Source organism: Rhinopithecus roxellana, chromosome 2 (genome assembly GCF_007565055.1).
Source record: "Rhinopithecus roxellana isolate Shanxi Qingling chromosome 2, ASM756505v1, whole genome shotgun sequence".
NCBI classification, from domain to species: domain Eukaryota; kingdom Metazoa; phylum Chordata; class Mammalia; order Primates; family Cercopithecidae; genus Rhinopithecus; species Rhinopithecus roxellana.
This window is the reverse complement of record NC_044550.1, coordinates 22,374,905-22,392,822: the sequence shown is the minus strand read 5'-3', so window position 1 is coordinate 22,392,822 and position 17,918 is coordinate 22,374,905. Positions and strand designations below refer to the sequence as shown.

General features: G+C 40.6%; 1 protein-coding gene across 14 annotated transcripts in view; it reads right to left on the bottom strand.

Annotated features, from left to right (window-relative positions):
- Positions 1–1,199: 1,199 nt before the first annotated feature.
- Positions 1,200–17,918, bottom strand: part of EGF (epidermal growth factor) — a 101,187-nt gene continuing 84,468 nt past the window's right edge. For 6 of the 14 annotated variants that reach the window (XM_010389070.1, XM_010389075.1, XM_010389072.1 and 3 more), the window contains 4 exons: positions 13,077–13,244; positions 8,830–8,947; positions 5,291–5,372; positions 1,200–2,258 (listed from right to left, as the gene is read on the bottom strand). In XM_010389070.1, the coding sequence (XP_010387372.1) occupies positions 2,005–2,258; positions 5,291–5,372; positions 8,830–8,947; positions 13,077–13,244 (622 nt within the window). In that variant the 3' untranslated portion in view covers positions 1,200–2,004. The remainder of the gene's footprint in view (positions 2,259–5,290; positions 5,373–8,829; positions 8,948–13,076; positions 13,245–17,918) is intronic. The other 8 variants (XM_010389074.1, XM_030925478.1, XM_010389073.1 and 5 more) reach the window with 8 other exon arrangements.

The window sequence follows — 17,918 nt, the reverse complement described above, 5'->3', positions numbered from 1 at the left end:
ACCGGGAGCTGGTGGATAGCCTAGTCAAGGACTTAGCAGGGTCCCAGTTTCTAAGGTGCCAGAGTCATTAAAAAGGAAACAAGGATTTTTCTGGTACAAAGATAATGGTATGCTATGGGTAGCTGTGGTCTCATGTCATTTCTTTTGTCATCACTGAAACCCTAAAGAAAGAGGTGCTAAAATACAAAAGTGTAATCTAAACCCAAAAGTGAGCTTTTGGAGGAAGAAAAAATATTCACACTTAGGGAAAGAAAACCTTGGGGGAAATTATGGTTATTATTTTTCTAGGCCAGTGACTCAGCAGAAATTGACAAATCTTCTGATCCTCCAGGATATTGTCAATGAAAGCAAAACCGAAAATAGAAAAATCTAAATTACCTGGGCGAGGTATCATACTGAATAATTAACTAATATCCACAAACCTCAAGTCATCCTCCTCATCACCAAATCTTTACCAAAATTCTTATAAAGTATCCATTTGAAAACAGGTACTTCAATTTCTTTTTATTCTGATGTCTGGTATCACCAAAGTCCAAAGAGTTGAGAAATGAAAGATAAACAAAGGGACTAGTTAATGCATAAACTGAATGATTCAAAGCCCCCAGAATTCAAAGTTACCATATCAGGTTGTGTTATCTGTAGTAACAATACCTTGGCTGCAAGAAAAATATTTAATTAGAACACCATGTGGAATTTTAATCTATAGAGTTGTAGATTTAAAAATTTTTTTAAAGAGTTACAAGGCTGGGCACCGTGGCTCATGCCTGTAATCTAATACATTGGGAGGCTGAAAGTCAATCACAATTCATTTTGCAAAGTTACCAGCATGACCTTGCTTGAGGCCAGGAGTTCAAGACCAGCCGGGGTAACATTGTGTGATCCCCAAGTCTACAAAAAATAAAAATAAAAAATTTAGCCAGGCACGGTGGCCTCTGCCTGTGGTCCTAGTTACTCAGGAGGCTGAGGCAGGAGGGTTGCTTGAGCCCAGGAGTTTGAGGTTGCACTAAGCTATGATTGTGCCATTGCACACTCTAGCCTGGATAACAGAGTGAGATCCTATCCTCTTTCCAAAAAAAACAAAAAACAAAAAAAAGAACCCAGAAACATCAGCAAACTTGACAAATCATTTTGGTTCAACTCTAGCACTGCCTTAGACTATAATTAACTAATTAACCAGGCATACAATAAGATGTTTATGTTTTTTGGTGATTTTATTTAAATAATTAGAAGAAATACATCATCTATAATGAAAGTAAATCGGGCAATTTACTTACAATCTTGTAACTGAAAATACATACAAATTCTGTGCAATCACACCAAGAGGGAACATTCTGTAGGGTAAAGGACAGTAATGACTGAGAAACCCTGAAGCCTCCCGTGTAAATATCTTAAAAATAAAATGTTTTCATTCAAAGATTTTTCAAAAAAAAAAAGCCATCTAATTCTGAAGAAATCAGTTTCTAAATTACATTTTTCATTGATTCATCACAATTCATTTTGCAAAATTATCAGCATGGACCACGCCAATGTGGAGTTAAATGCCTACACTGTATCTTAACAGTATTGTAATAGTCAATCATTTCATGAAATTGATATAAATGTTATGTCCAGATCAAAGAAATTACTTTGTAACTGACCAAACCAGTGTGATTGTCCGCTTTAACCCCTAATTTCTTCTGGGGCTGCAGGAAAAACAAAAACAAAAATCTATTTGTATAGACTGCTGAAGACAACACAATTTACAAAGCACTGCTGTCCTGATTTGGGTTTCTAATAAGTTACCTAGTGATTCTCCCAGTACTCTTACTTGAAAATAAGACTGCAATGAGACTGTTTAAAAGAACAAACAAAAGCACAACTACATATCTGTCTCCAGGCATTGAGTAGGTGATTAGTCGTAGAGATTGTGGAACCAAAACCTATAGTTTTCCTCTACTTTTGAAAGAAAAGATACTGTGCATCAACACAGTTCATTCTTCTAGACTTTCCTTTTAATTCGAGTTTTCACTGAGTCAGCTCCATTTGGTGTGGTGGGTCCAGGGCCCTTTGTTGCCATAATGGGTTAACTGATAGGAAAGAATGGGGCTTCTGGACACCCCCATCAAGGGGCTGTGTCCCATAGGAGGGCATATGAAAACTTCGCTCCATTACCTGGGGACAGGAGCCCTTATCACTGGATACTGGAATCCAGCAGCCTTGCTCTGGGCCCACTCCACGTAACTGGGGCTCCTGCCTCCATGAAGTTGGTTGCACTGACCCTATACAAAAGACAAAAGAAATTTCAATATTCATATCATTCACAATAGATAGGCAAGAGAAACCCTAAATGGTAGTGGTTGAAGAACTGGCCTGAAAATGAGACACAAAGATAACACATTTTCAAACTATTCTAGGCACTTCTTCTTCTCCTCCTCCTTCTCCTTCTTCTTTCTATTTTTTTTTTTTTTTTTTTTTTTTTTGATAAGCATCTCACTCTGTCATCCAGGCGGGAGTGCAGTGGCACAATCACAGCTCACCACAGCCTCTTCCTCCTAGGCTCAGGTGATCCTTCCACCTCAGCCTCCTGAGTAGCTAGGACTACCCAGCTAATTTTTGTATTTTTTGTAGAGACGGGGTTGCCATGTTGGCCAGGCTGGTTTTGAACTCCTGGGCTCAAGCGATTCACCCACCTCAGCCTCACAAAGTTCTAGAATTACAGGTATGAGCCACCACACCCCACCCTGGGCCCAATTTTTAAAAAATTAAAATAGGCCAGTGCAGGGGCTCATGTTGGTAACTCCAGCACTTTGGGAGGCTGAGGTGGGAGGATGGCTTGTACCCAAGGGTTCAAGACCAGCCTGGGTAACATAGGGAGTCTCCATCGCTACATAAAATAAAAAACTAGCTGGGCATGGTATTGCACGCCTGTGGTCCCAGCTACTTAGGAGGCTGAGGTGGGAGGATTGCTTGAGCCTGGGGAGACCAAGACAGCAATGAGCCATGACCAAGCCACTGCACTTTAGACTGGGTGACAGAGTAAGACCTGGACTTAAAATAATTTTTAAAAAATTAAAATAGTCTTGGTTGGCATCTTAAAATTTTTCTAAAAATTAAAATAGTCTTGGTTAGTTGAGAGGATTTAAAGAACTGTACTACCTGTTCTTTAGCTTTTACTGTGTACTTCTGTCTCCCCATCCAGACCACAAATGACTTGAGAGTAGATAGAGCTCAGGTTTCTTTGTTTTTTGTTTTGTTTTTGAGATGGAGTCTCACTCTATCTTTGTTTTGAGATGGCGTCTCACTGGAGTGCAGTGTTGAGATCTCAGCTCACTGCAACCTCCATCTCTCAGGTTCAAGTGATCCTTCTACCTCAGCCTCCTGAGTAGCTGGGACTATAGGTGTGCACCACCATGCCAGACTCATTTTTGTACTTTTTGGTAGAGATGGCATTCCACCATGTTGGCCAGGCTGGTCTCAAACTCCTGACCTTAAGTGATCTGCCTACCTTGGCCTCCCAAAGTGCCCAGATTACAGGTGTGAGCCACTGTGCCTGGTCTGAGCTCAGATTTTAGATGTATTTCTTTTCCTTTCCCCTAGCATAGTCAGCTGCCCCCAGCATGTACTCTGCACTTAACCTGTGTCAACTGATGTCGGCTGAGCTCAGTGAAGATGGTTTTATGGAACTACACTAGTATTGTGTTGTAATGAGTTTTCCAGGAGCAGAGAACAGATTGGCTCAGAGCCAAACTTGATCTTTTATTTCATTCCTCACTCGATCTCCCCCCACCCCAATCTCTATGCGCACTTTCACCCTAGGCATTTATGAGACAGCTGGACATGATCAGGGATGTGATCACTCATGCTGGGAGACAGTTATATGAGTGGCCCACAGAGAATGGGTCAAATTGTTTGCAGTACAGTGCGGGGGAAAAAAAAGCAACAACAGCAAAAGAAACATTCTAATAGATTCCTGAGTACTCAGCTAACTGTAATGAGTCCTTAGTTCTTTTCTAAGTTTAACCAAATTCCTGTCAAAGCATTGTGCTATTAGCTTGCAAAATTATATTATATGTGCCTCTGTTGTGGATTACCATTATAAGAAAGAATTATGCCTTTTAGCTGCTCAAGGAAAAGTAGTAACTACAAGATATTCCATTACTTTTCAATAGTGCTACCAATAAGCACTGAAGCAAATTTTTGAGAAATGCTGAATTTTTTCATTATCAGGGAAAGTAATGATCCATATAAAAAAACTATGTTATCTATTGTAGTTTTCATATTCAATTCTTAAGTGTACCTAAATATCCAGGCCTTCTTCAAATTAGGTAATAAAGTTGTACTGAATTCAGTATTGGGGGTTTCATGGCAACATAGGTATGAGAAGGGAATTTAGAGTGAGTTTTTCAAAATGAGAAGCCTATGTTCTTTCCAGAAAGAAATCTCAGGAGGAGGTTATGATAATAAGCACATTGAAGAAGGAAAAATACGGAAAATATAACTGGAGTTGATATTTCATTAGCTCCTTTCATTAGCAGAGGAACAGTTTTTGTTGGCTAAAAGTTTCTCTAAAGCTTTCCAAAGGCTCACGACACAAAGGCATGGTCAACAATCCCTTTGGCCTGTGAAACAATGTCCTCTCCTGTGAAACAAAACTCAATCTGAGACCCAAACCCAAAAGGTTGATCATAATACAACTCTTGGAAAAAGTATTATGTCAAAGGGTATGTGAGTTCATTTCTATCTGAAGTAGACTGAGTTCCTGAGAACCTGGGTTGATTTTATGGTTTCTCCACAAGTGGCTTGGCTGGACTTCACACACAGCCAGGTGTCTGGCTAAGGTCATGCCCCTGATAGGACCTGAATACTCTGAAATCCGCAGGACAATCCTCAGATCAACTTAAACTTACAGAAACCCTTCCCGCTAGATGAGTTGAACATGGAACATGTTTTCTTGGAACCATTTACAACTTAACTGGGACTATACCTACAGCTACCAGTATAGATCCTGGACCCTAAGAATGACCTCAAAACTCAATTCAAATCAAGGAGTCATCCATCGTGTTCTTGCTCAAAGTGCAAGAACATGGGCTGCCTTGTGACTAGAGTTTTGAGTGAACATGGTAACCTCATATAAGGTAGAACTCCAGTGCAAATCAGGTCCATGGCATTTCAATACAGCCCAGCTACTCACATAGCATATACAGTTTAGTTATTTTGTTTGTGTGTGTGTGGTTAAATGAGACTTCACTGAAAAACAGTCAGGATCTAAGTAAAAATAACCATTCATCAGGAGCCAGGGATAAAAACTGACCAACATCTGCTGCCTGGCCATCCTCACCAGCCACTGGTTGACTCCCATTCCTGAGGTCTTGGTGTTCCTTTGTAACCACAAACTGCAGACAACAAAAAGGAGGGAGAGAGGATATTGTTACAGTTCACAAATTATCTCAACATACATTGAATCAAAGTCCATGGCTTTACAATGTTCATGCTATGGAAAGTGAAGGTCAGAAGAAAGGCCCTGTGAAGTTTGTCTTTCTAGCTAAAGAGAGATTCAACATTCAGTGAAGAGCCTTGTGTTACTTTCTCTTAAAGCAACTAGGCAGTACCAATATGTTAACTGAAGAATCTAGTCTAATTATGGAATCTCAGCTTTTAAGTGATGGATTCCTGGAGGTCACTGATTTACCATAAGCAATCCAAGAATTCATAAGTATTCTAAGAACTGTCCACAGGCCAGGGAAATAATATCTCATATATGTATGTGCTACAACTTTTCATACACACAAACGCACACACACATTAATAACACTCATTTAAACACGCTACCAAGTTCTGAGTAACTTGGGGCCATTAAAGGTACTAATCTAGTACAATGACAATTGTGCAAGCTGGTTGAACAGCCTAGGGACCTGGAATTTTAATAGGGAGGAACAGACAACAACATTTCTTTTCAGTCAGCAAAATGATTACTTTTGTCATTACTTGTGTTATCAAAAATTTATTGGGCACTTGCAATGCAGGCTGACCAGAGTTCACTGGCTCGCATTCACTCTAGATAGATTGGATATTAAAACAGATCCACACTACAGGAAAGAAAAGAAGTGACCCCATACAACAGGACAAAGGACATCATTTGGTGAATCCTTCCTTGTCAATCAGTAACCAGGGCAAGGACTGCAGCAAGGTTTTGGCTGATCAGGCTCCATTGGTTCAGAAAAGGGCACTCCACAGAAAGGAGCACACAATTCAGAAACAACAGAAAGAGGAGTAGAAAAGAATCTCTTTGCCCATAGTTTCCTTTGAGAAAGGTGTAGAAAGGGATGATGAGTGGGGTCAATTAGGGAGAAGACAGGGAAATGTTGGTAAGGGAAGGGTGAATCCAGAGAACATGTATTTTCATTTTCTTATTTTTATAATACAAATCATGCTTCATCTCCTCCTTATTAATGATCTCCTGCAGCAACACATTGCAAAATACACGGGATCCACTGTTTAAAGACACATGCCCATTATTTCTGTCTCATGTCAAAACCCAACTCTCTGCACTGCAAATTTTCTAACCTCATGCCTCTCTGCCAGAAGAACATAGGTCCCGGAATTCTGGGCTGAGGTGGGAAAAGCAGCTAATGGAACTAGATTTGTTTCTGCTGCTGCTTCTCCTAGTTTGAGCGTTCAGCTCCCTCCCACTCCCACTGATACCTACAGCAGCAGTTGCTGTCAACGACAGTTACGACAGTTACGACAGCTGTGGGGGACTTAGCTCCGCAGCCCCAGGCCTCCTAACATAGCTCTGAGCCAACAAGCTGCTGATGACAGCAGCAAATGCTTTTGATTTTTAAAGAGACATACACAGATTGTGTTTTTCCTTCATTTCCATGATGATGAATTAATGAGATGAATTAAACCTGCTACTCAAAACCTGAATGAAATACCATGTAGACTGACAAGTGAAATCTGGGTAATTTAGAAGTTCACAAAGTCATGAGGCCTCAAAGAACCAAGCACATTCTAGAGCTAAGTCCTAGAATCACATACTTCTGGAACTGATAAAGACTGAAGGGATCTTAGGGATCATCTAATCTAAACCCCTTGTACTGAGTGGGGAGCAGAGGTCTGCATAGGTTAAAGGACTTGCTGAAGATTAGATAGCCAATTGGTGGGAGAGTAAAGCTAGAATTCACATTCCTTCTCATTTTTTAGAGATTAAGTCTCACTCTGTCACTCAGGCTGGAGTACAGTGGTGCTATCACAGCTCACTGCAACCCTGAACTCTTGGGTTCAAGTGAACCCCCTGCTTCAGTCTCTGGACTAGCTGGAACTGCAAGTGTGTACCACCACACCCAGCAAAGTTTTTTGTAAATCTTTTTAAAGGAATATGATCTTGCTATGTTGTCCAGGCTGATCCCAAGCTCCTGGCCTCAAACAATCCTCCTGCCTTGGCCTCCCAAAGCATGGGGATTACAGGCATGAACAACCTTGCCCAGCCTCTATTTTTTTCCCCCTATACTTGAGTCCAACCAAAAAAATAAGGAAACACTGGATGCCTATTACAGGTAGGAAAAGATGATCAATTGGTAGTCAAAAGTGCAGTCACAGGAAAGCTACTTTCCGGGAATTCACAGTGAGATGGGAGCTGGGGAGTAGGGGAAATCATGTGAGAAGGACCCCAAACATTGCTCCTCCATAACCTCTCTCTAATAGCTCTTCCCTAAGGATTCAACCCTCCATGGACCTGCCATACATTCCAGTCTCTTCCACAATACATACCACAAATAACGCTAACAGCACGCACTGAATCAGTCGTTAACTCTGACAGGTTTCTAGAAATAGAAATTCCCTTAACTGATTCAAGAATGTGTAACCTGTTTCAAGACTGCCCTCTAGTGTTCCAAGATCCGTTACCGAAGTGGGTGATTTATGAAGCATCTTGAACTTCCCAAACCTCTGTGCTTTTTGGAAAACATCTAGGATTGTCAGATAAAATACAGAACCCAGTTAAATTTAACTTTGAATTTAAATTTGAACTTTCAATATAAGTATAATTTAACTAGGCATTCTATATTTTTATTTGTTAAATCTGGCAGCTATTCTGCTACTGAAATTTAGGGAGTTGAAATGTGTATGAGAAAAGAAATATTAAGAAAATGAGAGTTGAGTGCAGGGCTCATGCCTGCGATTACAGCACTTTGGGAGGCCCGGGCAGGTGGATTGCTTGAACCCAAGAGTTTGAGATCAGTCTGGGCAACATGGTGAAACTCTGTCTCTACAAAAAATACAAAAATTAGCTGGGCGTGGCGGTATGTGCAAATAGTCCCAGCTATTTGGAAGGCTGAGCTGGGAGGATCGTTTGAGCCCAGGAGGTCAAGGCTGCAGTGAGCAGTGGTTGGACCACTGTACTCTGACCTGGGCAACAGAGCAAGATCCTGAAAAGAAAGAAAGAAAGGAGAGAGAGAGAAAGAAAGGAAGGAAGGAAGGAAGGAAATTAGCATAATCTTGGGTTTTTAAGACATCTATCTGGAATGTGTCAACTAAAAATATGGAAAGTCTTCACATAGCACACACGAATCTAAGTTATAGAAAGAATCTACATGAAAAAAAAATTCCAAAAAGTTATTGTGCCATTAAATTATGGCCTTATTATAACTCATCTGATTCCTTTAGTTAATTACACAGTTCCCCCACCCTCCCACCCAGGACCTCCCTAGCTGATGTGGTCTTGGCTAACATTGACACCAGCTGGAAGCTATAACTGATTCCAGTCATTCTGAACTCAGTGAAAAAATAGAAAAAATGAACAGGGGTTAATATCAAGGCAATTCCTTGCTTCATCGGCTTTGGTCGCATTACCCAAGGTTGAGGGCAAGAGGACATCCCATCCTCACTGTCATCAGGCCTGCGACTCCTCGCGTCTCTGCTTGACTCCTCAGAAGGATTCTTTGGATTTTTCGTTAGCAGCTTCTGAGTCCTATGATAAAGCCAAAATTTGAGACACTCTCACAACAAAACAAAATACGCAGCCCACTCAGTGATGGTCAGGGACAACTAACTATTTCTGCTACTAAAATTTCCATACTTGTGTGGGAGAGAAGAAATATGAAGATAACTAGGAACATAATGTTAGATGTTTAAGGCATTCTTTTCTGCAGAACTGAAAATACTATCCAGAGAGTGTTTCACTCTTTCCAAGGTTCTGTGAGGTAGAGGGTGTGTGTGTGCGCGCGCGCGTGCACGCACACGTGCATGTATGCCCACGCACATTGGGGGGAATAGCCTTGCATTCATTAATTCACAGGTATCTATTGAGTACTAACTATACCCCAGGTACTGTCCTAGTACTGATGATATAGCAATGAAAAAACAACTTAATAATTTTGCAGGGAGGAGTGGGGCAATCTGTGGAAAAAATATCTCAGCAACTGTGTGAGGCAGACTATGTTAGCTCCATTTACAAGTGAAGCCACTGGGGCTTGGAAATGGCAGTGAATCAACTAAGGCACACAGCTACCAATGGTGGTGTAAGAAGTGGGTCATAATGACACAAAGTCTAGGCTGCTCTTACTGGTCCACTGCAATCTCTCACTCATAAAGAAATTAGAGGCAAAAACAGAAGGAGTGGATGACCCAATATAAGAAAGTCTTATAGTTGCTAAGCCAGGAAATACACTAGGTATCTTGCTTCCAAATCCAGTTTCTTAGAGTACTGTCTTGTTTGACATTCAGCACTAAGTCTATGCAGGGCACGGTGCCATTCACTAGGGGTGGGGGTGGGGAGATTTAGCATGGAGATGGATCCCCATCCTCAAAGCAGTAGCCTCTAGAGTGGTGCATCTGTGAGACTCCACAACAGCACCACTGTCCTGAGGCAGATAAGCAGCTTAATTGCCTCTAGGAATACAACGCTCTGTCAAAAGCCCTACCTAGACATCCAGGGAAGAGTGATAAGGATAGGAGGGGCTGCTGTGAATCTGGCATCACAGACAGCATCAAGAGATGGTATGGGATATTATGTGTTTTAATCAAAGACTTCAAGGAAAAAAATGGAAGCAAGTGGCTAATATAAACAATTCCAAAGTTGCAAAGGTACAACATTGTAATTTGTACCAGTCAGAATGGCTATTAATAAAAAGTCAAAAAAACAAAACAAAACAAAACAAAAAAACAGATGCTGGTAAGATTTTGGAGAAAAGGAAACACTTACACACTGTTGGAGAGAGTGTAAGTTAGTTCAACCATTATGGAAAGCGGTATGGTGATTCTTCAAAGAATTAACTGCAGAACTACCATTTGACCCAGCAATTCCATTACTGCGTATATACCCAGAGGAATATAAATCATTCTACCACAAAGGCACAAGCATGTCAAAGTTCACTGCAGCACTATTGACAATAGCAAAGACATGGAATCAACCTAAATGCCCATCAATGACAGATTGGATAAAGAAAATATGGTACATATATACCATGGAATACTATGCAACCATAAAAAGGAATGAGATCATGTCTTTTGTGGGAACATGGATGGAGCTGGAGGCTGTTATCCTTAGCAAACTAACACAGGAACAGAAAACCAAATATCACATGTTCTAACTTATAAGTGGGAGCTAAATGATGGGAACTCAGAACACAAAGAAGGGAACAACAGACACTGGGGGCTACCTGAGGGTAGAGGGTTGGGGGAGGAACAGGAGCAGAAAACATAACCATTGGGTACTGGGCTTAATACTTGGATGATGAAATAATCTGTACAACAAACCCCAGGGACACAAGTTTACCTGTGTAACAAACCTTCGCATATACCCCTGAACCTAAAATAAAAGTTTAAAAAACCCACAAAAACACAAACGTATAGTTTGTGATGAAATACTTCCTGTTGATTTTCTTACAAGGGAGTCCTTCCAAGAAATCACACGTTGTAAACTAATAACATTAGAATACTTGAAAAAATTATTTAGTTTCACAAACATTAGACTTTTTCATTTTGTTTTGTTTTTGAGACACAGTCTCCCCCTGTCACCCAGGCTGGAGTGCAGTGGTGCAATCACAGCTCACTGTAATCACTGCCTCCTTGGCTCAAGCGATCTTCCCACCTTCGCCTCCTGAGTAGGTGGTACTACAGCTGTGCTCAGAAAGAATTGTACAACTCTGGATGCATTTCAGTGAAAAGAAAAAGAAAGGGTTCTGATGAGCTTTCTTTTTGAAGGAATAGTCCTTTCACTTCTCATTTTAGGTGTATGAGAGTCTGAGGTTGAAGATACTCTTACAGGCATGTAAAGTCTATAGTCATCTTTCAGTTGAGCTGGTCTTTGAATTCCAAGTTTAAAAAGGCAGCAATTTGCTGTTAGCTTTCAATCCAGATCTCTGAAAAATGCCTATAGAACATAAGACATACCGTGTCGTAACACAACAAATAGGAAAAAATACTTAATAATGATGGCACGCATGAACTTAAGTTTCTAGTTTCCATTTTTCCCCTGTCTTTTGGCAATGGTCCAATGGGATGAACATTGATCATTCAATATTCTTTCTACATATGTCCAAGATATTGATTACACACCAGGCTAAAAAGTCCAATGTTATCGATGGACTACTGAATTAAAATGTCAAGTTTGTGCCTAAGAATCTTGTCTCTCAAGAGGTGGTAGAAAGGGCTTAGAGCATATGATTCCTTTGGGGGAAGGTTACAGTTCATAGAAAATCAAAATAATAACAGATAGCATTTATTAATTCCTATATGCCAGACCTACATAGGTTAACCCAATTAATTTCACAATACCCTTAAGATAAGTACTATTCTTGCTCCTATTTTATAGCAAAGGGAATTCATGAAAACAGAGGTTAGGACGCATGTCTGGTGTTATTTAGACAATAACTTGGATTTGAACCTGTATAATCTGATTCCAGAGCCTGTGCTCTTAACCACTACACTAGGCTATAGCAGGATCTCTGATAAGTACATCTTGACTGATATGTTGAATTTTCCAGAACACAAGACAGTTGCCACTTGAGTGGTTGTGTAGTACCTGTAAATGTGGTTAAATTTTTATCTATAGATGGTGGCAGCAGATATTTTGTACATTCTCAGAGAATTGGGACCTATTAGTCAAGTGGGTCTTAGATCCTCCAGCTACGAAATGGTAAGATTGAACTAGATAATTCCATAAAGTCCCCTTCAGCCCTAAAGTTTTGTGACTCACTGATTTTGTACAGCACAAACCATAACAGTACAAAAAATGCTTTTCAATATTGATGATAATAGAGGAAGCTGTCCTACTTTCTAAGAAAACAGAAAATGAGCAGTGTGATGCCTATACCCGCATCCTAATGTAGTGTGAGTTTTAAAGAATTAAATGTATAAATGTTATTGTTCTACAGTTTTTAATTGTTAACTTGAAGTTATTAAAAGCACAAAATCTGAGGACCAGAAATTTCCTTCCAAGTTAGGGAAGATACCGATTTTCTTTTATGACAGTTAATATTTTGTGGGAAATCAACTAAATGGAAGACAGCCACAAAAAATTATAGTTATGCAGGCTATAGGGGGAGCATATAACATTAAATGAAGAAAGTGGAACGTAAAACCATATTATGATTGATAAATAACACATATACTATGCAGGTGTATGGACAATGACTGCAGTGGAACAAGGAAAAAGTAAAAGCACTGATGTTTCAGAGCAATGAAATCCTGAGCTAACAGTAAAAACTGTCCTGTTATTTCACTTTTTTTTGGACATGGAGTCTCACTCTATCACCCAGGATGGAGTGCAGTGGCACAATCTCGGCTCACTGCAACCCCTGCCTCCCAAGTTCAAGTGATCCTCGTACCTCAGCCTCCCGAGTAGCTGAGATTACCAGTGTGCATAACCATGCCTGTTACTTTTTGCCTTTTTAGTGGAGACAGGGTTTTACCATGTTGACCTCAAGTGATCTGCCTGCCTCAGCCTCCCAACATGCTGGGATTGCAGGCATGAGTCACTGCACCCTGCCCACTTCACGTTTTAAATGTAGTATGTAGATGTTCATCTCAAGGAGGCAGGCATTCCCCTGGGAGGTCTTAGAAAGAGGTTTCCAGTACCAAAGGAAAGACAGGGTCACCTGTAGTAGTGGGCACCCCACAGGCTCAGGAGGAGCAGCACGACAAGCACCACCACGCAGACAGCCACCACGGTGACCTTCTGCTGCTGCCCGTGGCCAGCGTGACGCAGTTCCCACCACTTCAGGTCTCGGTACTGACATCGCTCCCCGATGTAGCCAACAACACAGCTGTGACAACACACAAACAGAGGTCATCAGAGATGCCTGGCCAAAAACGCTGTTAGTTTTGACACTCGATATTCAGTTGTCTCTCAACCTCTGCATTTCTAGACTCAGCTCTTTGGAAGCATATAGAAAATCCATCAGGGGTCAGTTGAAAGCGCTATGAGTTACAAGTTAATGCAGCATGGACTTCTCCCTTTCGTCTGTTTGCTCTGGGATTTATGGGGGATTATTTGCATACTGCTTCTATAAGGCATTACAGGATATTGATTAAAGATCAGTTTCTGTTAGGCTAAAATCCTGAGGAGCCACCTTTTAAAACCAACACAAAGCAACTCTGCCCTAAGAGCCAAGGGAGTTTTGGAAACAAATGTTTGGCCAGATTGCAATGAGTATAGGTGAAAGGAAAGGAGAATTTGAAGGCAGAGTTCCTCACTTGAAACCAGGCTATAAAAGAAGAATGTGTGTAGTTTCTGAACAGAACACACAACCTAGTCTGTGGAGAAAACTTTTTTCCTTTAAAGAAAAAAAGTCACTACTAGTGCAAGGGAAGACCCAGTAACAACATACATACAGGCATTGCCTATTTTCTTCAATGGGGAAAAAGCTGTATGGAGGGAAAAGGACGCTCGCCCACAAACACCCTGCTGTCCCACTAGTGAAACTGTCACTAGAGTGAACTGCTGAACTTTTTTGAAGTAAATGAAGCAATGCTGCCATCTACTGGGAATGTGCATTTCTAGACACGATTAAGATCTCAGGTAAACATCTGTATTCTATTATCCTTTGCAAAAGCATCAACTTTGAAAAACATCCTATTAAACACTCTGTAATGCCCACTTATTAAAAATTCCTTCCTTTGGGCCCTGGATCAACTATTTATTCATCCATGTCCCCACTTTATTCCAAAAGGACTTAAAGGAATAAAAATACAGAGAACTGATACCAGTGCCCATGGTGAGAAGCAGCGGCATGGACAAAACACTGGACAGAGCTCCAGAAGATCTGGGCTCTAGGCCTGTCTCTACCTTTAGCTGGTCAGAGGGGCTGGGCAACTCACTCACAGAGGAAGGAAGGAAATGGATTAGTACCTGTTAACCATCTTGTGTGTTTGACACCTTGCTAGGCACTTTTACTCATTTTATTTTTGATGGCATATTCCCATATTTTGGATGAGGAAACTGAGGCTCAAGTAGTTTGTACAAGGTCATACAACTATGAGTGACAGGTTTGACTCCAATGGTTCTCTGATTTCAAAGCCTATGTTCTTTCTACTTTACCATGCTGCTTCCAAAAAGAGTTTTACGCTCTATTCACCTCTGAAAAGCTATCTTCTAGAACTAACCGTGCAAGAGATACCACGATCTGAGTGCAGAAGCATAAAGGACCATCATTATTCCAGGTTTTCTTGGATGCTGTTTTAATTTTAGCTGTCTTTGGTTACAGCCATTTACTATCAATGCCTAGCAGCACCACTTTTAAACTGCTGGATGTTAATGGGCCACACTTCTGATCCTTTCAGAAAGTTTGGGGTCTTGAGGAATATGTCAGTCCCTTGGCCAAGAGTCCTGGAGATCCAAGTCAGCTGCAATAGCAGAGCCTCACTGAGTCTTATAAGGCCCAGAAGAGTCATTCAGCATTTTCCAAGGGGGAGAACTAGGATACTAGTTTTTTGGTTATGAATTAGTTCTTCTGTTAAACCAAACAAAAGATTCTCTGGCCAAATAAGTTGGCCTTTCCATAGTCAAATAATTTTGAGACATTCTGGACTCAATACAGATAAACAAGGCTTTTTTTTTTTTTTTTTTTTTTCTTATTGGCAGAGTCTCACTCTGTTGCCCAGGCTGGAGTGCGGTGATGCCATCACAATTCATTGCAATGTCAGCCTCCTGGGACCAAGCAATTCTCCCACCTCAGCCTCCCAAGTAGCTGGGAATATAGATGTGTGCCACCATACCCGGCTAACTTTGGGAGGCTGAGGAGGGCGGATCACAAGATCAGGAGATCGAGACCATCCTGGCTAACATGGTGAAACCCCGTCTCTACTAAAAATACAATAAATGGTGGTGGGCACCTGTAGTCCCAGCTACTTCGGAGGCTGAGGCAGGAGAATGACGTGAACCCAGGAGGCAGAGCTTGCAGTGAGCCCAGATTGCGCCATTGCACTCCAGCCTGGGAGACAGCGTAAGACTCCATCACACACACACAAAAAAATTGGTAGAAATAGAGTCTCCCCATGTTACCCAGGCTGGTAAACAAGACTTTTTAATGTGTTGTGGTATATGCTGAATCAAGAATTGAGGGCTAGACAGAAGATTAGAAATTATGGTTTAGGAGTCACGCAGCTGGAGGCTACAAGATTCTGAACCTCCCTATACTGCTCCTAAGATCAATGCTTGAAATATTCTATAGATCCTGCACTTGACGGATCAGCTGACACCACCCAGATCAATGAACTGGCTCATCTGAACTTGTGGCCCCCACCCAGTAACTGACTCAGTGCAAGAAAACAGCTTCGACTCTCTATGATTTCATCCCTGACACATCAGCACTCCCGGCACACTGGCTTCCCCTAACCCACCAAGTTGTCCTTAAAAACTCTGCTCCCCGAATGTTCAGGGAGACCAACTTGAGTAATAATAAAATGATGGTCTCCTGAAAAAAAAAAATTGAGGGTAGAGTATGTTGCGTCTCTCAATGTGATTTGACCATACGGCCTGTTTTTAAGAAGTATTTCACAGCACTCATGTTGGGGGATCTTGGTCTAAAGGAGACCTGCTCAGAAGGGTGGCTGAAAGACAGAATGAATGAGGACCTCCTCTGAGCCCAGGTTTGGAGCCTCCTGAGTGTCTCCAAAACAGGAAATCTTCGAGGAATACCTCGGGCATGGAGACTCTCAACTCTCACTTCTGCTGCATTACCCCGGGGGCACCTTGTGGTTCACTGTGGCTGAGGGGAACGTCCACTGCCTCTAAGAAAGGAAGGAAGAGCTGGCTCTTCCAAAACCTGCTTACAGCATGAAGAACACTCTGTACAGAATGACGCCCACCTAGGAAGTGTTTCCAATGAAAGTTGGACCAGTAAAGCACTTCCTAGAGACTTGTTATTATGGAATTAATAAAACATAAGGTGAAGTCATCAGGGCAGGAGGAGGCAAGGGTTGAATAGTTAATTAAACCACATTTTTATTAAATATACAATTTAAACAAGGTTATGATCCAGATTACTGTGAAGTCTGGTAATATTTTAAATATTGCTTTAGATTCAAGGTCCTTAAATTTGAGTCTTATCTCCAGTTTGTCATTTGTAGCAACTCATGTTTAAAACATTATCAGGGAAATATGATATTTTCATCAGGACTTAATGACAGAAAGAAAAGCAGTGTGCTGAAGAGTTCATCAATCATTTAATAAATGGATGCTATCAGATCCAAATGAAAACATTGTTCTAAATGCAATATGTAGTACCCTTTATATTATTATAATGATTTTTATAATCTAAAGTATCATGGAGGAAAACAACCATGACTTAATAAATTCGAACATTTGTTTTTGTAATTTCATTATTTGGGATGATCAGAAACAATGAACAGGCAAAACCAATTAGATTCTTAACATTAAAACTAGCAATAACTATTTCAAATACCCAATTTATCATAGGTTAGGAAATTACAGCATGTAAATATGAATATGAAAACAGAATTTTATAAGGACTGAGTCATTTTTACTAGTATCCATGAGCAATTTTTCACTATTTTTGTCATGTGGACATGATTTCTAGTGCAAGGCCATATGCTTTGTCACAGAATATAGCTTACTCTTTCATGAATTTAGTTATTCTGTTCACTATTACTGATGAAATAAGAGAAGACTTTAAGGTTATAGTAGCTATTTGTGAGGATCAGACTATTTCATCACCCCTCCCTCAGGCACAAAGAAAAGTATCAATGGATCAGGAGCCTAACCCTAGGAGACCGATTTGTTTTTTTTTGGTATCTATCAGTTTCCTCCTATTGCCTTGGAAATATGAAATGAATTAAAAGTAAAATTCGAGGCAGAACTGGCTATTGTGGGTTTGGGTTTTGTTAGGGTCCATAGGAAAGGTTTTCGGAGTGAGCGCAGTGGGAATGCTTCATGATGTTAGGGCTTCCTCAAATCTCCTTTCCAGGTTGACACTTCACCCACTGTGAAACCCTCATGGGGGCAAAAAGGGAGCAAAAAGCAGCCGCTGCAGTATCAGCAATTGTTACTAAACAACAAAATGTAAAAGTCAACTGTTAGGAAGTGAAGAAAAAATATACATATATTTACTTTTGGAGAAAAATATTTTTGGACTCTGGCAAGAAGTCCAGTGTGAATATGTAAGAAACTTTTATAAATCCAGAACCAGATCACGGATGCTCACACGTAATGTAAAGCACATCTGATGGGAAAAAAAAGTTTTAAGGAATTATCTCACAAACCTAAGTTTTTCAACTGGGATGAGACATTTAATCCCTAGACTATACTAGTAGTAACATCAAATTATTTCAGTAAAAGGAGAAATCACCAACTCCTTAGATTCATACTTATCACCAGTAACTGGAAGGGGGCATTGTGATACACAAGGAGAATGCAATGAAGTGCACACACATGGTTCATATGTGTATGTTTATATTTTTCCAAAAGAATGTCTCATTGC